The sequence below is a fragment of the Ornithorhynchus anatinus genome, chromosome 8 (genome assembly GCF_004115215.2).
Source record: "Ornithorhynchus anatinus isolate Pmale09 chromosome 8, mOrnAna1.pri.v4, whole genome shotgun sequence".
NCBI classification, from domain to species: Eukaryota; Metazoa; Chordata; class Mammalia; order Monotremata; family Ornithorhynchidae; genus Ornithorhynchus; species Ornithorhynchus anatinus.
The window spans coordinates 2,160,510-2,180,012 of record NC_041735.1 but is presented as its reverse complement, the minus strand read 5'-3'; the positions used below and the strand labels follow the sequence as shown (position 1 = coordinate 2,180,012).

Genomic DNA, 19,503 nt, shown 5'->3' with positions numbered 1-19,503 from the left:
AGTGCTCAGTACAGTGCTCTGCACATGATAAGTGCTCAATAAATACAACTGATTTATGGCTCGGTGACTGAGAGGTAGCAGATCCCCGGTTCCCATTTTCGACTTTTCTCCTGCTTCTCCGGCCCTTCCCCTATGTCTACCCCAGCGCTTAGAACAGTGCTCGGCACATAGTAAGCGCTCAACAAATACCAACATATATATATAAATTCCCTTCCTGTGGAGAATGGGGTGGTGCAAGGGTTGAGTACCTCTGCTTCCTCCCCCTGGAAGGAGACTGGACCAGACCCTTTCCAGAGATGGAATCAAGTTTGAGCAGGTAAAAAAAAACAACAAAAAACAAAAATCTCATCCTCCAAGCTAACAAACAACCCTCTGGATGGAAATCAGGACCCCCGCCTCCAACCTCGACCACACCCCTGGCCTACAGGGACACCATTGAGAACAGTGGAGCAATAACAGTAATAATAATTGTGATATTCGTTAAGCACTTACTATGTGTCAGGCACTGTTCTAAGCACCGGGACAGATACAAGCTAATCGGGTTGGATGCTAGAAGGTGGTTCCCCAAATGCCAACTGCTCAACCAGCCTTCAGTTCCTCAGGAGTTCCTGCAGCAGTTCCCCTTGGGTCATTCATTCATTCAATAGTATTTATTGAGCGCTTACTATGTGCAGAGCACTGTACTAAGCGCTTGGAGTGTACAATTTGGCAACAGATAGAGACAATCCCTGCCCAATAACGGGCTCACAGTCTAAACGGGGGAGAAAGACAGCAAAGCAAAACAGAACAAAACAAGCGGTCTAGCACAGGCATCATCAAGATAAATAGAATCATAGAGATATACACATCATTAACAAAATAAATAGGGTAATAAATAATATATACAAATATGCACAGTGCTGAGGGGAGGGGAAGGGGGAAGAGCAGAGGGCGGGAAAGGGGGGAATTGGGAGGGGAGTAAGAGCAGAGGGAAAGGGGGGCTTAGTCTGGGAAGGAGGTGAGCTTTCAGTAGGGCTTTGAAGAGGGGAAGAGAGTTAGTTTGGCGGAGGTGAGGAGGGAGGGCATTCCGGGACAGCGGGAGGACGTGGCCAGGGGTTGACGGCGGGACAGGCACGAAGGGGGATGGCGAGGAAGTGAGTGGCAGAGGAGCGGAACAGCATAGGGGGTGGGCAGTAAAAGGAGAGAAGGGAGGTGAGGTAGGAGGGGGCAAGGTGATGGACAGCTTTGAAGCCAAGACTTAGAGTTTTTGTTTCGTGCGAAGGTTGATAGGCAACCACTGGAGGCTTTTGAGGAGGGGAGTGACATGTCCAGAGCGTTTCTCTAGGAAGATGATCCGGGCAGCGGAATGAAGAATAGACTGAAGTGGGGAGAGACGGGAGGAAGGGAGATCACAGAGGAGGCTGACACAATAATCCAGTCGGGATATTATGAGAGCTAGTACCAGCACGGTAGCAGTTTGGATGGAGAGGGTCACTGTGAATCCCTAAGACGGTGCCATAGTGTCCCCGACTCAGGTCCCCAGATCACAGAAGAGCTGTTCACGGATAGCACAAGAGGCTGCCTGACTCATCTGCGAAGACCCTCCAGATGTTGAGATGTTGACATGACCCCGCTCCTGGAGAGGGGAACCGGGGAATCAGGTCCCGAGGTCACCATTCCCTTAGCCCTGAGCAGGAGAAGGAGCAACTCGCACGGCTTTCTGAAGAGCTGAGGGTGGCAGGGAGGGAAGGCAGGGCAAGCTAAAGGTTTGATAGGCCTTCAGAGCGCTTCAGTAGGAAATAGTCCAGGGCCAGCAGCAACGGGCCCCTGGAGAGGGAGGCCGGTGGCCTGAGGTCTAGTTGGCTGTGACCGTCCGATGGACAGAGCAAGGCCTTACCTGAAGGAGCTCGGAACTGAGAGTTGGGAGACCCGGGTTCTAGAACCGGCTCTGTCTCTACCCTGTTGGGTAACCTACGGCGAGTCGCTTAAGCTCTCTGCACCCAGTAACAATAATAATTATGGTAGTTGTTAAGCGCTTACTCTGTGACAGATAGTCTACTAAGCGCTGGGGCGGAAACAAGCAAATCAGGTTGGACGCAGTCCCTGTCCCACATGCGGCTCACGATATGAACCCCCATTTTACAGATGAGGTAACGGAGGCGCAGGGAAGTTAAGTGACTTGCCCAACGTCACACAGAAGACAGGTGATGGATGCAGGATTAGAACCCAGGCCCTTCCTGCTTCCAGGCTCGTGCTCTAACCGGTAGGTCACGATGCTCCTCGGTTGAAAAAATACTATTACTATTACAACTCCCTGGGCCTCAGTTTCCTCATCTGTAAAACGGGCTGCTGTGATGATGGTAATGAGATCCCGAAGTGGAAAGCGTTATACAAATAAATTCAAGGGACTATTCGAATATCTCTCCCGGGGTAACGGCAGGCTTTCAGACAGAACAACTTTTGGCTTCTAGGGCCTTAGCTGCACCTGTCTCCCCCTCCCTTTCTCCCCGTTTAATGAACTTCTTTGCTCTGGAGGGGAGCCAGTAATGTACACAAGCAGATTTACAAACTCCTCTGAAGTCCCGCAAGCCCCAAACCCGCCAGCCCCTGCTGGCTTTGGTACTGGACTCAATGCCCCGGGGGGAAGGAAGAGCAAACCACACCGGTGGTTGGGGTTTGGCTTCTTAGTGAAAGATGGGCCAGGCATCCTGTCTAAAACTATATTTCCTGGCCTCTGAGGAGCCCCGAGCACCGGCGTGACCCAGGAACGCCTGGTAAAACTGCGTCACTGGGCTGCTGGGCCTCTGGAGAATCAGTCCTACAGAAGGAAGGAGGGAGAGGGAGGAAAGGAGAGGGTGGGGATGGAGGGAGGATCCGCCAAGGAAGACGGGGATGAAAAGAAGCTTCCGAGCTAAGGCAAACAGGAGCTCCCGTGAGAACTCGTTGAGGGAATGTGTCTGTTTGTGGTTGTACTGTACTCTCCCAAGCGCTTAGTGCAGTGCTCTGCACACAGTAAGAGCTCAATAAATACGATAAAGTGAGTGAATGAAGCACTTTCACCCAAGTTATCCCACTTCGTCCTCTAGCCTGTAAGCTCGTTGAGGGAAAGGAATGTGTCTGTTTATTGTTACATTGGACTCTCCCAAATGCTTAGTGCAGCGCTCCGCACACAGTAAGGGCTCAATAAATACGGTTGAATGAATCTTCGCACCATCCCCGTGAGGGAAGGAGATGTAGGTTTTTATCATATCTTTAATTCATTTATATTAATGTCTGTCTCTCCCCGTCTAAACTGTAAGCTCACTGTGGGCAGGGAATGTGTCTGTTTATTGTTACATTGGCCTCTCCCAAATGCTTAGTACAGCGCTCTGCACACAGAAAGGGCTCAATAAATACGGTTGAATGAATCTTCGCACCATCCCCGTGAGGGAGGGAGATGTAGGTTTTTATCATATGTGTAATTTATTTATATTAATGCCTGTCTCTCCCCCTCTAAACTGGAAGCTCACTGTGGGCAGGGAATGTGTCTGTTTATTGCTGTACTCTCCCAAGTGCTTAGTACAGGGCTCTGCACACAGTAAGCGCTCAAAAGATAGGATTGAATGAATGAATAAATGAATGAATGAATCATCCCCATTTTACAGATGCCAAACACTGCTCTGAACGTTAATCAGAGCAGGCACAGTCCCCTCCTCTCATGGGGCTCACAGTCATAGAGAATAGGTATTTAATTCCCATTTGGAATTCAGTTTTAGTGGTCCTGCTGGCAGAGGGAAGAGAAGGGAGGTGGTGAGGAGCGGGCTGATCGAAACAACTGCCTGACCAAAAGCGGGGCACGTGGAGCCAAGCAGAGCGGCCTAGTGGCTAGAGCCCGGGCCTGGGAGTCAGAAGGACCTGAGTTCTAATCCTGACTCCTCCGCTTGACTGCTGTGTGACCTGGGGCAAGTCACTTAGTTCCGTTCTGCCTCATTTAGTCCATCTGTAAAACAGGGATTAAGACTGCGAGCCCCATGTGGGACAGGGACTGTGCTCAATCTGATTACCTGGTGTCTATTCCGGCACTTCGAACAGTGTCTGACACATAGTAAGCGTTTAACAAATACCCCTGAAAATAAAAATATTTAAAAACTAGACTACGCAGGTGCCCAGGGGTCACAGGGCAGGGTGAGGTACCTTTCTGGTCCCTGGGAAAGCAGCATGGCCTAGTAGAGAGAGCACAGGGCTGGGAGTCAGGAAACCTGGGTTCTAATTCCGGCTCTGTCACTTTGCCTGCTGTGTGACTCTGGGCAGGTCACTCACCTTCTCGGAGCCTCAGTTTCCTCTTCTGCCAAATGGGGATTAAATACCTGTTCTCGGTGACTGTGAGCCCCACGAAGGGAGGGGGCTGTGCCTGATCTGATTGCATTATACCTCCCCCGGCATTTACAGAAGTGTTTGGCATGTAACTGCTTCAATGCCACAATTTTACTTCATCTTATTTTTATTACTGGGATTTCCCCTGTTGTCCAGTCCCTGGCTTTGCTGGCACCCAAGGGTCTCCCTACCCAGGCACAACCCCACCTAGACTTGTGACTTTGAAAGGGTCCCTTTAGGAAAAATTTAGACCACCGAACTGCCTCCAAATCTCCCCACCAAAGAAGTGGTGCATTATTATTAATAATAATAATAAATCAGGGAGGTTCAGGTCTTTCTTGTGCAGACTTCCCCGACTGCTAACAGATCTCAACCACAAGTATAGCCCGAAGAACTGAAGGTACAGCCGCGGAAGACAGAGGCCCAGTGGCAAACCCTTGGAGTTGAAAGTCAGGGGACCAGGTACCTGGGTTCTAGTCCCAGCTCTGCCACTGCCCTGCAACGTGACCTTGGGTAACTTATTTAGTCTCTGTGTGCTTCATTTTCCACATCTGGGGATAAAAATCCAACTCCCCCTCCCTCTTAGACTGTGGGATGGGGATTATATCTAATCTGAGCACCCTGTACCTACCCGAGTGCTTAACACAGTGCTTGACACAGAGGTACGGCTCAGAAAATACGATGATGATGATGGAGGGGGAGGAAAGGAAAAGCATTCTATGGATTAGGGATCTAGCTGCAGTGAGCTGGGGAGCATCTAACTGGTAAGTACCTTTAGCAAGGTTTGCTTGTGAGTTTCCCGCTTCTTTTCTTCCTCTTTTCTCGCGGCCACAGAAGCCACACGCCTCTCTTCTTCCTGAGTAGACAAAAAAAAAGGTTTCACTGGAGAATGGAGGCAATGGAAAGCAGGAGGCAGCATGCGGCTGAAAGGATCTCTTTCATTAACCTGCCGGTGTCCTAAGGGGCCTGTTCCCCCTCTTGAGAATAAGAGTGGAGGGTTAGGAGATGAGGAAGAGGGCTAGGATAGGCACGCCCAGAAAAGTCCAAGCTTTGCCTCTCCCCCTTCCGCCAGCCAGGCAACTCAGTGGGTACGCTCTCTCCCCAGGGGCTCCTCAGTCGCCCTTTGGCAGCTGGAATATTGTCCGGCCTCCAGTTCGAAAGGCTCTCTAACACCAGTGGGCTGAAACGCCTGGTGGCTGGTTGGAAAACACGAATGTGGTTTTTCCCTTCTGTCTTCCCCACGAGACTGCAAGCTCCTGGAGGGCAGAGACCGTGTCTGCTAACTTCACTGTCCTCTCCCAAGCTCTGGGCCTAGGGTTCTGCACAGAGTAGGTGCTCCACCCAACTCACTGACCGTTGATTGACAGATGGATGGACCGGGGAGAGTGCTCCCTGGGGGACCGTCCCTTAGGGGAGACCGGACTAGGGATGCAAGGGGGGCAGAGTAGCCCCTGGTTAGCTTCCTGTGGGGTCTGGGGGGGCGGGCAACCAGCTGGGAGGGGTTGAGAGAGGAGGGGGTGGGCAGGAAGAGTGGGGGCAGGGCTTGCAGCTGGCTAAGAGGGGTTAGCCTGGATGTCAGGTGTAGGGAGAGAGGGGCTCGTCTCCCAAGTGGTTGGTTAATAGCAGCTAGAATCTCACCACGAAGACCATTTGGCAACGATACACAGGACGGAAAGCAGTGAGGCCTGGAGCAAAGAATACAGGCCTTGGAGTCAGAAGGACCCGGGTTTTAATCTCAGCTCCGCCACTTGCCCGTTGTATGACCTTGAGCGAGTCACTTAACTTCTCTGTGCTTCAGTTACCACAGCTGTAAAACGGGGATTAAATACCTATCTTCCCTCCTACTTAGACTGCGAGACCCACGCAGGGCAGGGACTGTGTCCAACCCGATTAACTTGTATCTACCCACAGCGCTTTGACACACGGTAAGCCCTTAACCAATACCATAAATAAATAGATAAAACAAAATTTGCAGTTGTGACGGCAGGCTGAAACAGGGCCTGCGAGCACTGCTCTGGGCAGAGGGGACCTGGTCTGTTTTTGGGCAGGCCCCAGCCCGTGATTTAGGGTACGGGCACTGCAGGGAGGTTGGGGGGAGGGCGGAGATGATGACAACAAGGCGGCGGGCACACCTGCCCCACCCCGTAAGCACCTCTACTCGTATCGATTTACACACTCCCCTAGTTAGCCGGCACTCTTCCACAGGGCTTTTTCCCTCTTTCCATCATTCCCTCTTTCCTCCTGATAGTAATCATTTTGCGACTGGACTGTAAGATTCAATCATTCAGTCTTACGTATTGAGCACTTACTGTGTGCAAAGCATTGTACTAAGCAGTTGTAAGAGGGCAGGGATTTTGTATGTCCCAGGAGGGATATTCCAAAAAAACAGGGATAGACTTCTGAATAGGGACCCTGGCGATACTGTACGGCGGGGCTAACAGGTGTTCTGCCCTCTCCAACTCTTAGTCTACTGCTTCGGTGCTTAGTACGGTGCCCAGCGCTTAGTACGTGCCAGAGCTTAGTACAGTGCCTGACACATAGTTTAGTGCTTAACAAATACCATCGTTTTTCTTCTTCTCTGCACATAGTAGGTGCTCAGTACACACTATTGACTGCGAGATGGAAGGAGCTGATAGGTGTGCTGCTCTCTCTAATCCTCAGTCTATTGCTCTGCACACAGTAGGCGCTCAGTACACACCACTGGCTCAGTGGAAAGAGCCCGGGCTTGGGAGTCAGAGGTCATGGGTTTGAATCCCAGCTCTGCCACTTGGCAGCTGTGTGACTGTGGGCAAGTCACTTCACTTCTCTGGGCCTCAGTTACCTCATCTGTAAAATGGGGATTAAGAGTGTGAGCCTCACGTGGGACAACCTGATTACCCTGTATCTACCCCAGCGCTTAGAACAGTGCTCTGCACATAGTAAGCACTTAACAAATACCAACATTATTACTGACTGAGAGCTGGGAAGAGACATCCCATAATTTAAATGCACCCAGTGGCTTGGGGTTTTCACTAGGGCATTCCCTGGAAAGAAATTCTCCAGGTGGTCCCCAACTTCTCCCTCCTTGGCCTCTTTAACCTGCTGTCATGGCCTTATCAATCAATCACTGGTATTTATTGAGTGCTTACTTTGTGCAGAACATCATATAATGTGCTTGGGAGAACACGACAGAGCAGTGTTAGAAGTCACGATGGCTGCCCCCAAGGAGCTTACGGCCATCCTGCAGTCAGTCTCCCCACTCCACAACACCTATGCCTGGCCCTGTTCCCTCAGCATTTCTCCCCCGACCGGCTCCTTGGCAAACGATAACCCCCGCGCCCTGCCCCAGCCCCATGAAGGCCATCGGATGCTGACTTTCGGTTCCAGGTTTGATCTAGAAGTGCCGAGGGTCTACTTAGATGCCGAGGCGTCGGCGTGGAAGGGAGAGAGGAACAAATTGGCCCAGCTCTGGTGGCGTGGATTTTCAGGGTGGCCAGATTGGAAATGGGGGTCTCTGGCCTATCTGGGGAGCCGGGACATCTGCTTTGGTCACAGCCAGCCTGCACAGAAAGGCACCCGGCAACCAAAGCGCGTGACGTGGCGGCCCGGCGCCGACCAACTCCTCCCGATGCCACTGAGGGGGGTGAGCTCTGCACTGTGCGCTCCTACCCCTGGCCGGACCAGAATTAACCGCAGGACAAGAGGGGGGCGGGCGGCGGGCGGGGGCCAGTGACGACCAGTCGGGAGAAAACAAGCTGGAGTGGGTCGGATCCAATATCCAGTTTCCGGCCCTGGGCCAGCAGCCCTGAAAACTGTGTCCATCACGTACGAGAATCCGACCGATTCATTCCCAAGAGGTGATTTCATCAGATTCTTTCCAATTTCCTTGGACTTCTGCTCAGAGAGGGGCTGCTGAGGGAAGGTGCAAATCCTGGAAAATTGTCCGCCCGCCAAAACCAAATCAGATACCGCGTGTTCCAAGGAATTGCTACATCCCGGCCCAAATAACAACAGAATTACTAAACTTGGAAGCGGAGACGCTCGTCTTGCTGAGGAGGAGGGGTGACCGGCTGTCAGAGGGGACAGGGGCAGGAACTTGGGGAGGAAAGGGGGTGAGCTTCTCTGATCCCTTGATTCGCTCTTCACCCCGTATGCAGAATCTCAGCCTCTTCCCGGGTGACGTGAGACCACCCTCCCCGACCTCAGACCTAGACCACCAGCCCAAAGGAGACGGCTGGGCCAAATGAGGCAGCACGGGAATAATAATGTTGGTATTTGTTAAGCGCTTACTATGTGCCGAGCACTGTTCTAAGCGCTGGGGTAGACACAGGGGAATCAGGTTGTCCCACGTGGGGCTCACAGTCTTAATCTCCATTTTACAGATGAGGGAACTGAGGCACCGAGAAGTTAAGTGACTTGCCCAAAGTCACACAGCTGGCAAGTGGCAGAGCCGGGGTTTGAACCCATGACCTCTGACTCCAAAGCCCGTGCTCTTTCCAGTGAGCCACGCTGCTTCTCAACCGCTTACTGCTCTGCCAGAGGGCACACGTTGCCCAGCAGTGAACCTCTTCTGGGTGCGGTGGGACCGAGCACTTGGTCGAAGGCACGACCAGAGGCGACGCAGGCTCTGGGGTGAGCAGGCGATTAAGATACGGCACCAGTTCCTAGGATCTTTCCCTACCCGGCAAACGGCAGCCGGACCTCGGGACCGAGGAATGACAGACTAACACTGGCCGGCTCCTTGGGCAGATGGACAGTCAAAGCTCAATTGGGAGGGAGGGCCTGGTCACTAGCTCACAGGGGGCCTGCCACCAGGATGGAGCCGGGAGGGGCCTGAAAGGGGAGCGAAGGTGACAGAAGATGGAACGGCAGAATGTCTTCCATCCCCTTGCCTGACTCTCCATCGGTGACCCATCGCGGACCACCTAACGCCCCTGACCTTCCCCTCTCCATCCTTGACTTCCCAACAGAAACCCTGCATGGCCCATTCAACACCCCTGACTCTCCCCCAGTGACCCAGCACAGACTAGCCAATGCTCCTGATTCCTCCTTCTCCACCCTAACTTTCCTCATTCGGGGACCACTCATTCATGAATCTAACCATTGCCTCCTTGGACCAGCTGAAATTTTTGACCCACTGGTTAGAGATACCGAGAGTGAGTAAAGCCAGATAAGGGGAGCAGTAGGGGAGGCTGGGCACCCATGGACCTTCTCCCCTTCTCCCTTCCCACTCCCCTCCAGAGGGCAGGACACCGGGAGACAGGCCTCACATGGGACCATCACCTTGGGCCTAGCCTGGCATAGGCCCCTGATCCCAACCCCAAGGTCAAGGCTATATGGATTTGGCTTCTCCCCAGCTGACCGTGCCACTCCGGCCGGCTGCCACGTCCCCGTTGGCCAGCCCCATCCCTGGCTTCACCGGGCTGTGTTCCAGCCCCACAGGAACTGGCCGATCCCCCTCGTGACTGCCTCAGGGGTGGCGGTGGGAGGTGAGAGCGGGGTAAGCGGGGCCAGAGCCAAGGTCAAGTGGGGTCGAGCCGGACCTGCCCAGCTGAGTTCCGGCACCTGTCCGTGGTCCCGGAGCCCTGCTGGGGCTGCAAGTCCCAGAAACCCCTAGACAGCCCCCACGGAGCAAGAGAAAGCCCCTACAGGCACGGCAGCATCTCCCTAAGGCCCAGGAGAACTCAATAGGACCCCCTCGACGGGTCAGGAATGGCTGAAGAAGGGGGTGCAGGGGCAAGAAACCTTAGGGGTTGTTTCTGGCCGGTGGCAGAGGTGGCTGTGGTTGTGGCCCGGAGCTGTACTTCTCGTGGTGATCTGACTCAGCCGGGGAACCAAGCCCGTGCTAGCAGACTCCCAAGATCCAGCCATCTTCAGGTTGCTGAGGGCCGAGGCCAGGGTGGCCAGGTGCTCCTGGGCTGGTGGAGCCCGCCCAGGCCACTCTCACCCTTAGGTCCCAGTGGGACAGGCCCAAAGCCAGATGGACCAGGCACGGACCAGGCTCGGCCCCTCTGGGGAACCTCTCGGCACCGCCCTAGGCCAGTGGCCAGGACTGTGATGTGGATGATCTTGGAAAGGTGGCCCAGTCCAGCAACAGGGGCATTCCCAGTAGCAGAGAACCCAGCTCAACTGGCTGTCGCCTGAACTGACCATGATCCAGGCCTTCTCCCAGGAAGGGCCAGGGCACCTGTCCGGGGACCGCAAGACTGCTGGGACCGCAACTCCCACCAGGCCCGGAGAAGAGCATGGGTGCGGCGCTCCTGGCCGGGAGACCCGGGCTCCCGGCAGATCCGGCTCTGGCCCAGGCTGGACCTGGGCACTGTGCTCTGGGCAACTGCTGCAGCCAGGCTGGGAGGCAGGAGGACCAGAAATTCCGGCTGTGGCGGGCCAGGGAGTCGCGAGGTTGCTGGGCGGGCAGCAGACCGATGGCTGTCTGGCTTTCTCACTGCCGGACGGACTGCCGTCTCACAATCCTTTCACTGCCCTGGCTGCGGGAGGCTGAGAACCGAGCACACTCACTCACCCTTGCCAAATAAAGTCACGAAGGCCCCCGGCCGGCTCCTCTCTCCGGCAGGTGAAGCCCCGGGCCCAAGTCGGGACGAAAATCCCCTCCGGAATGGCCCGGCCCTCCTGCAGGATGCAGAGCCCCAGGAAGACTCCTGCAAGGGGGGTAGCCACCCCATAGCAGGTAGCTCTCAGGGATAAAACGCCACCCCGAGACCGGCGGCTTCCGGGCTCCGGCGTGGCCCAGGCCCTCAGGGATGGACGCTTCTGTCCCGGATCCAAAGATCCCCCGGGATCACTCGGGGGAGCCGGAGCAGACGGGCTTATTTGGATCCGGATCTGACAGGCGGCCCCGGGGCCACCTTAGCCAGATCGTCTCGGCGCAAATCTCCTAAAGAGCACGGGTCCTTTTCCAGCCCCGGATTCCACGGGAAAATGAACTCTCCAGATGTGCGGCGGGGAGCTGCCAGAGTATCCAGATAATGTGGGCCGTAGGGGCGAGTCTGAGCTGTTTGAGAGAAAAACGAACAGAGGCTTCCTCCCTCGGTCTTCCGTGGACCTGGAGAGGAAGAGACGCCGGCTGGATTTCCCAAGAATGTTCGGTGGTATCCACACGGCAGCTGGCACTTCAGGGGTGGGCGGCTGCCTTCTGTCAGCTGGCTCCCTGCTGGGCAGGGCCTCTCGGGGCAGACCAGCCGTTGTTCGAGTGAGACAACTGCCTCCCACCAGAAGAGACTCTGGGGCCTTCAGGGAACAGGTTCCAGGATCATTCCAGGGGTTAGCGCTAGGCAGGTTCCTCTCCCAGAGGGCTGAGACGCAGTAGGGGCGGTGGCGACGTTGGCTTGGGCAGTGGCGGCTCGCGTGGCTGGAGTGACCAAATCTGGGGAAATGCTACCGTGGAGGATGCTCCGCCCGCTGGCCTACAAGGCGGTGTTTTCAGAACACGTGTGTTTTCGAATGATGGGTCAGCCCCAGGATTTTGCTCAGCACCGATGCCTGGCGCGAGCAGGCCTAGCAAACCGCTTTCCAGGACCCTGGGCTTGTTTGGACCTCCAAGCGTGGGTTTTAAAAAGTAAAATATCTCCCTCAAAAGAGCGTTCTGGCCACGAGACCCTTGCCGGTGGGCAGTGGCAGGACCCCTGAGTCCTCTTAGGGCCTGGCCAACAGTAGCCACGCTCACCGACCATCACTGCCCAAGGCCCAGCGAGCTGTGGGGAGTTGCAGAGGTCGGGGGGCCTGTTGAGGGGCCGCATTAGTGGGGGGTCCTACTGTGGGACTTTGGGGGAGGGGGCTGCACCAGCATCAGGATGCCGAGACCCCTCGATGCCTCAAACCTCAGGCACACCAAGGTAGCAAGTGTTGTCTAAAAACGCCGTCAGGGGTCCCAATGGTCAGGATGATACCTCTCCCCTCACCCCCAGACACCTCTGAAAGGATCCCTGTGGTCTTCCCCGGGGTCTTAGCAATCTGGACTCCCTCACAGAGGTGGTGAGAAGGGGGACATCTTGTCACCTCTGAAGCCCTCCTGGCAAAAGGATGTAAACGGGGAAACACATCTGGCCTGGGGGAGCCACTTAATTTCTCAGGGCCTCAGTTTCCTTAACTGAAAAATGGAGATAAGATGGTATTTTTAAGCACTTATTATCTGTCAATCACTGTTCTAAATGCTGGGGTAGATACAAGTTAAGATCCATGCTCTCCCTCAGACTGTGAGCCCTGTGAGGACTGGATTGTGTCCGAGCTGATTCTCTTGTGTCTGCTCCAACACTTAGCTCGATGCTTAGCATATAGTAAGGGCTTTATCGATGCCATCATCATCATCACCGTGGAATGCCGTGGCTGGAAGGGGACCGAGTCGGTGCAGGGTGGCGATCCCGGGCACCGCTCAACTCCTCCGTCGGCCGGCACGGAGATTCGGTCTGAACAGACCGAACCGCTCCTCTCACCACGGCCAGGAAGATGCCAAGGTAGTGTCCGCTGCTCCTTCTCTCAGAGCGCAGGTGAAAATTGGAACTCGGTCTCTTCTGGCTGCTTCTGCTCCAGGTCATTTCCTAGCCTTCTCCGTTTTGGCCGATGGCCCCTGGAAGACTCGGAATGCAAGGTCACTTGGCCTGGTGATGGCATCATCAACAGTCACCCAAGCTGCTCGTCCAGGGAGCCCCTTCCTCCTGGTACTGGGGCCTGGGTCGCTTGATGACAGTGATCAGAGCGGCTCTCCGCTTCGCGAGCCCAGTCACTCAAAACCAGAGGTCTACGTGTTTTTCCGGGGTCAGCGTGGCCCGGAGAGGTGGCGGAGGCAGAGCCACCCCAGACTGTTAGCCCCTGCGAGAGTGACCCTGAAGGACCCAGAGTTCAGAGATCTTCAGTGGATGAATCATGGTTTGGTTGGGGGCGAGAGCAGAGGAGGGGTTTATTTCCATATTCTCTTTGCAACTGAAGACAGGGGGACCCCTAGAAGCTCGGGGGCAGCCCGTAATCATCCCGGAAAACAGATTTTCTGATTCCCGGCCCTCTCTGCCGAGTTATGTTTCCGCCCTAATTGTTCTCACCCCGGTTTTTGCACCTGCAGGAAAACCCAGATCAGTAGCGGCGGCTCCCAGTGTTCTAGCGAGGGCCGGTGCTCGCGGATTCATTTTCAGAACGCGAAAGTGCATTCAGACTGGTGATGCCCCCTGACCACATCTTGAAATCCTGTCTCCTCCAGGAGGCCCTGCCTGGTTTGCTTCCCGACCCATTAGCTTCCACATATGTCCCTGTACATTCTTAACATATATGTCGGTTTTTTTCCCCTCCCATCTCAGCACCAATTCATATACATATCCTCTTTTCCTTCTTCCTTCCTGTTACTGATTTCTAAGTTCTTTGAGGGCAGGGATCAAGACCACCAACTCCGTCAGTACTTAGCACAGTGCTCCCTGCCCACAGTAGACGCTCAATAAATAATATTGCTTGATGGATAGCAGTAAGGCCCAGGCTATTTCAGACCAATCAACCGATAGTATTGGTCCACGGCCGGGGACCATCAGGCAGGGACACCCTGTCCCGGCCCTGGGCAAAGAAGCAAGACAATCCGGTCTGTCCCCCGGCCCTGGCGGTGGGCGCCCAGCGAGAGCGGGAAAAGCCAACGTTCCCGGATGCTCATGGCGTCACCTGCCAGAGTTGATATCTCCATAGATGACGTCCACTCCCCACTCAAGATCCCGACCCGCAAACAGGGACCGCCCCCGGGGCAGGTGGGGTGTCCGTGGAGATTTCTCACCGTGATCCTCTTCATGTCCAGCTGGCGAAGCTGTAGGAGATGCCGGAGGACCGTGTGCTTGTACCATGGCTCTTGGGCTATCGGGTTGCCATCGAGGGTGATGTCCGAGAGGGACGAGGAGTCCGACAGGCACAGGATGTCTTCAAAGCTGCGGAGACAAGGGCCGTGTGGGTTCATTCCCTGCTTCAGTCCAGCCTCTTGGTTTGCTGGGGGGCAAGGGGGCGGGGGAGGGGGACGACACCGTTCTTTTCACCATTTGTGGTCTCGTCTGCGGGACTCGACGGTGTTTCTGGAAGAGGATTTTCCTGACGGAAACTCTGTTTGGAAGCCAACTTTGCCCCCAGGCAAACCCCACATCCACTGCCAACCTGGCAATAGGAGCAGAAGGAACGATAGCAATAATAATAATAACGATGGCATTTTTAAAGCGCTATGTGTAAAGCACTGTTCTAAGCACTGGGGGGGCTACAAGGTGATCAGGTTGTCCCACGTGGGGCTCACAGTCTTCATCCCCATTTTACAGATGAGGTCGCTGAGGCGCAGAGAAGTTAAGTGACTTGCCCAAAGTCACAAAGCTGACAAGCAGCGGAGCCGGGATTTGAACCCATGACCCTCTGACTCCCCAGCCCGTGCTCTTTTCACTGAGCCATGCTGCTTCTCTATGGTATAGAGCAATGGTACAGTAGTGGGATTTCTGAAGGCATTAGCGAGGACGGTGGGCTTGCTGAGGGCAGAGTGGAAAAGAGCACTGTACTAAGCGCCGGGGAGAGTGCCCAAAGGGCATGAGCGACACTGGTTAGGACCCCGCTTTAGAGCTACTGCCGAATCCAGACTCAGCTCACCCTCTCCTGCCTCCGCCCCTCCCACCGGGCACCCCAGGGTCAGGGGGAGGGGAGAGATCAGAGTCACCCACCGACCATGGCCATGGCTATCAGCGGGGCAGGCCCCGGGGCCCAACAGGGTGGCATGCCTTAGTAAGTGCCCACGGCACCGGCTACGCCAGGCAGAAGTGCCGCAAAAGGCCAGGATCGCCAGCCTCTGCCGATGGGCGGACCACCGCTCTACCTCCGGGGGTCCCGGCCAACTTCCCACCTGACCTCCGGACCCGGACGGAGTAGGCCCAGAGAACGCCCACCCTGCCCGCCCAACTACTCGACAGATCAGCGCTTAGAACAGTGTTTTGCACGTAGTAAGCGCTTAACAAATATCATCATTATTATTATTAACTGCGATTGAGCGCACAAGGCCCCATCCCCGCCCTCCTGCCTCCCAGAAGGGGGCCCCGAGGAAGATGCCAGCCCCAGGGAAGCCATCTTGGGAACCATTGGCTTTTCAGGAAGCGTCAAAGAGAGAGGATGGGCTGGAGCTCTGAAAACAATTTCGGGGGGCGGGGGCGGTTTCTCAGAAATATGTAGCTGGGCTGACATCTACCTCCCGGGTCGAGAGCAGCCCCCCTGGGGCTCGTTTCCACAATCCAGTCAATCCGGCTCTCGGCATTTTATGTTTTTTGCGTTGCTCAACATGTGAGGTCAGATGAAAAGAAGAGAAAAAACGAGTGGTAATAAAGTGCAGACTTCTCGGCCCCGACTCGGCGTCAAGCCGAAAGACACTGCGAGCCTAAGGTTAAGAAAGCCTGAACTTGGCCTGCTGAGGGGAGGGAACCGAGGGATGGGGGGGGGGGGGGCGTGGAGTGGGGAAACTGAGGGATGTGGGAGGCTTCGAGGGGCTCAGAAGAGAGAATCCTTCAGGATCACAAGATGGGGAAAAGGGAGCTCTATGTCGGAGGACCAAGCGTTTCCGGGCAGATGGAAGAGTCTGTGACATTGGGCCAAGCCATCATCGTTGTCGTCAACGTAATAACGACAATAATTACGGCACTTGTTAAGCTCTTACTATGTGGCAAGCACTGTTGTAAGCACTGGAGTAGATACCAGCTAATCGGAATCGACACAGTCCCTGCCCAAACTCTTAATCCCCATTTGACAGACGAGGTAACTGAGGCCCAGAGACGTGAAGTGACTTGCCCTAGGTCACCCAGCAGATATGTGGCAGAGCCGGGATGAGAACCCAGGTCCTTCTGACTTCTGGGCCCTTGCTCTTTCCACTACGCCACGCCACTTCTCCAGCCTGTAGGTGTATCAAGCGCCTCCCAAGCGTGAAGCACTGTACTGGGTGGTCGGCGAGCGCAGCTGAAGCAGGACGCGCATTCCCTCAACGACATACTTTAAACCCCAAGCTCGCTTGAGACAAACGCTTAGGAGGGCAGTGGCTGCGCTGCTCCGTCTCCACAGAGAACAGAGCCTGCAGCGCCCGCAGAGTTACGCCTGTCAAAGCGGGTGTTGGACCCAGCTGGGAGGGGGAGCCGGTGGACCTGCAGCCTGCCCATATCCGCCCCTTCTAGACTGTAAGCCCCCCTCTAGACTGTAAGCTCGGTGTGGACGGAGAACGTCTCTGCTGATTTTTGTATCGTACTCTCCCAACTGCTTAGTACAGTGCTCTGCACACAGTAAGCACTCGATAAATACAGTGGAATGAATGAATGAATGAATCACTGCTGGGATTGAGGGGAAGGGGGACTGGGGGGTGGTCACCTTGCCCTGCCCACCTTCCATCCTCCTCCTCCCCTCAGGAAAGACCGGTTGTGGTGCCCTGGGGAGGGAATCACGGACAAAGTTGTACCAGTGGTCCAGTTCCAATGTTAGGGAGAGGCTGGGGAACGACCGCAGCACCAGAGTAAGGAGGGAGGCTGAGAAGAGGCCACAGACCCGGAGTTTAGGGGAGAGGCTGGGGGAGCAGCAGCGGCCCCAGGGCGAGGGGCACGTTGGCAGGGCTGGGCCATTGGCACGACCCCAGGGTTAGGGGAGAGGATTAGGGAAGCAACGGTGGCCCCAGAGTTAGGGGAGAGCCTGGGAGAGGAGTGGTAGAGCTGGGCCATGGGCTTGACCCCTAGTGTTAGGGCAGAGGCTGGGGGAGCAACGGTGGTCCCAGGATAAGGGGAGAGTCTGGGGGAAGGGCAGCAGTGGAGCTGGAGTTAGGAAGAGATACGAGAAAATCTGGCAACGAGGACAGTTCGGGATTTAGAGGAGTCAACCCGGGAGTGAGTCCACATGGCCGCGCCGGCGGGCGAGATCTGGGCCAGAGGAGGGGGAGGACTTGGGGATGTCTCTGGGGGCTTTCCCCCTACGACCCGGTTCGCTCATTCAATTGTATTTATTGAGCATTTACTGTGTGCGAGGCACTATATTAAACACTCGGGAGAGTACAATATAACAACAAACAGACGCATTCCTTGCCCGCAACGAGCTCACAGTCTAGAAGGGGAGACAGATATTAATATAAATAAATTACATCTATATACAGTTATATACATATACGCTGTGTGGATGGGAGAGAGGATGAATGAAGGGAGCAAGTGAGGGCGACGCAGAGGGAGTGGGAGAAGAGGAGAGGAGGGCTTAGTCAGGGAAGGCTTTTTGCAGGAGATGTGCCTTCAGTAAGGCTTTGAAATGGGGAAGCGCAATTATCGGTCTGATATGAGGAGGGAGGGCGTTCCAGGCCAGAGGTAGGATGTGGGCAAGGGGATGCCGGCTAGATAGACGGGATCGAGGTACAGTGGGAAGGTTAGCATTAGAGAAACTAAGTTTGCGGGCTGGGTTGTAGTAGGAGAGCAGCGAGGTGAGGGAGGAGGGGGCAAGGTGATTGAGGGCTTCAAAGCCAAAGGTAAGGAGTTTTTGTCTGATGCCAAGGCGGATGGGCAACCACTGGAGTTTCCTGAGGAGTGGGGGGACATAGTCTGAGCATTTTTGAAGGAAAATGATTCAGGCAGCAGAATGGAGTATGGACTGGAGTGGGGAGAGAGAGGAGGCAGGGAGGTCAGCGAGGAGGCTGATACAATAATCAAGATGGATAAGGTAAGTGCTTGCATTAATGTGGTAACAGTTTGGATGGAGAGGAAGGGGTGGCTTTTGGCGATTTGTGAAAGTAGAACTGACATGATTTACCGATGGCTTGAATACGTGGGTTGAACGAGAGAGAGGAGTCAAGGATGATGCCAAGGTTACGGGCTTGTGAGACAGGAAGGCTGAAGGTGCCGTCAACAATGATGGGAAAGTGAGCAGCAGGACAGGGTGTGGGTGTGAAGATAAGAAGTTCACTTTTAGCCATATTAAGTTTGAGGTGACGGGAGGACATACGAGTAGAAATGTCTTGAAGGCAGGAGGAAATGGGAGACTGCAGAGGGGGAGAGAGATCAGGGCTGGAGATGTAGATCTGGCTGTCATCAGCATAAAGGAGATACCTGAAGCCATCGAGCGAAAGAGTTTTCCAAGGGAATGGGTGTAGATGGAGAAAAGAAGGGGGCCCAGAACTGAACCCCGAGGGACCTCCAGTTAGGGTATGGGAGGCAGAGGAGGAGTCATGAAAGAGACCGAGAATGAGCGGCCAGAGAAAGAGGAAGAGAACCAGGAGAGGACAGTGTCAGTGAGGCTGAGGATGGATAATGTTTCCAGGAGAAGGGAGGGGTCGACAGCGTCAAAGGCAGCTGAGAGATGGAGGAGGATTAGGATGGAGTAGAGGCCACTGGATTTGGCAAGGAGATCATTGGTGACCTTTGAGAGGGTGGTTTCTGTGTAGCGAAGGGGATGGAAGCCAGATTGGAGGGGGTCAGAGAGAGAACTGGAAGAGTGGGTGTAGACAGCCTGCTCAAGGATTGTGGAGAGGAATGTTGGAGGGAGATGGAGCGATAACCGGAGGGAGCCGTGGGGTCAAGGGAAGGTTTATTTAGGGTAGGGGAGATACGGGCATGTTTAAAAGCAGTGGGGAAGAAGCCGATGGAAAGCGAACAGTTGAAGATGCCAGTTAGGAAGGGAAGAAGGGTTAACAACACGCTTGCGGAAGACGGAACCCAAGACCCGGCTTTCAAGAGCACTCGGTTCCGTAGGATGGGTTGTTCGTTGGGATGGGTGTTAACGCCGAACAGGCGGCCAAATTGCAAATCAGAGGCAAGAATTACAGTCTTCTGCCTTCAATCCCGCCTGGATACGGAATTCTCTTTACTTCCCAAACGTCTTCCCAGAGCACGTGCTGCCGGGGGAGAGACGTGGGATGGGGAAACTAAAATCCTCTGGGCATGGCCGAATCTCCTTTCAGCTGTGAAACCTGAAAGGCTTAGGGAAGTAGTGACCTCCAGTGGAGAGAGCCCAGGACTGGGAGTCAGGAGACATAGGTTCGAATCCCGGCTCCACCACTTGCCTGCTGTGTGACTTCGAGCATTTCATTTCTCTATGCCTTCACTTCTTCATCTGTAAAATGGGGATGATAATAATAATAATAATAATGGCATTTGTTCAGCCTTACTAGGTGTCAAGCACTGTTCTAAGAGCTAGGGTAAAGACATGCTAATCAGGTTGGACACAGTCCCTGTCCCACAT

At 54.7% G+C, this 19,503-nt stretch overlaps 1 protein-coding gene across 3 annotated transcripts in view; it reads right to left on the bottom strand.

Annotated features, from left to right (window-relative positions):
- Positions 1 to 19,503, bottom strand: part of LRRC49 (leucine rich repeat containing 49) — a 91,196-nt gene that overhangs the window by 33,329 nt on the left and 38,364 nt on the right. For all 3 annotated transcript variants that reach the window (XM_029070647.2, XM_029070648.2, XM_029070649.2), the window contains 2 exons: positions 14,075 to 14,222; positions 5,105 to 5,188 (listed from right to left, as the gene is read on the bottom strand). In XM_029070647.2, coding sequence (XP_028926480.1) covers positions 5,105 to 5,188; positions 14,075 to 14,222 — 232 coding nt within the window. The remainder of the gene's footprint in view (positions 1 to 5,104; positions 5,189 to 14,074; positions 14,223 to 19,503) is intronic.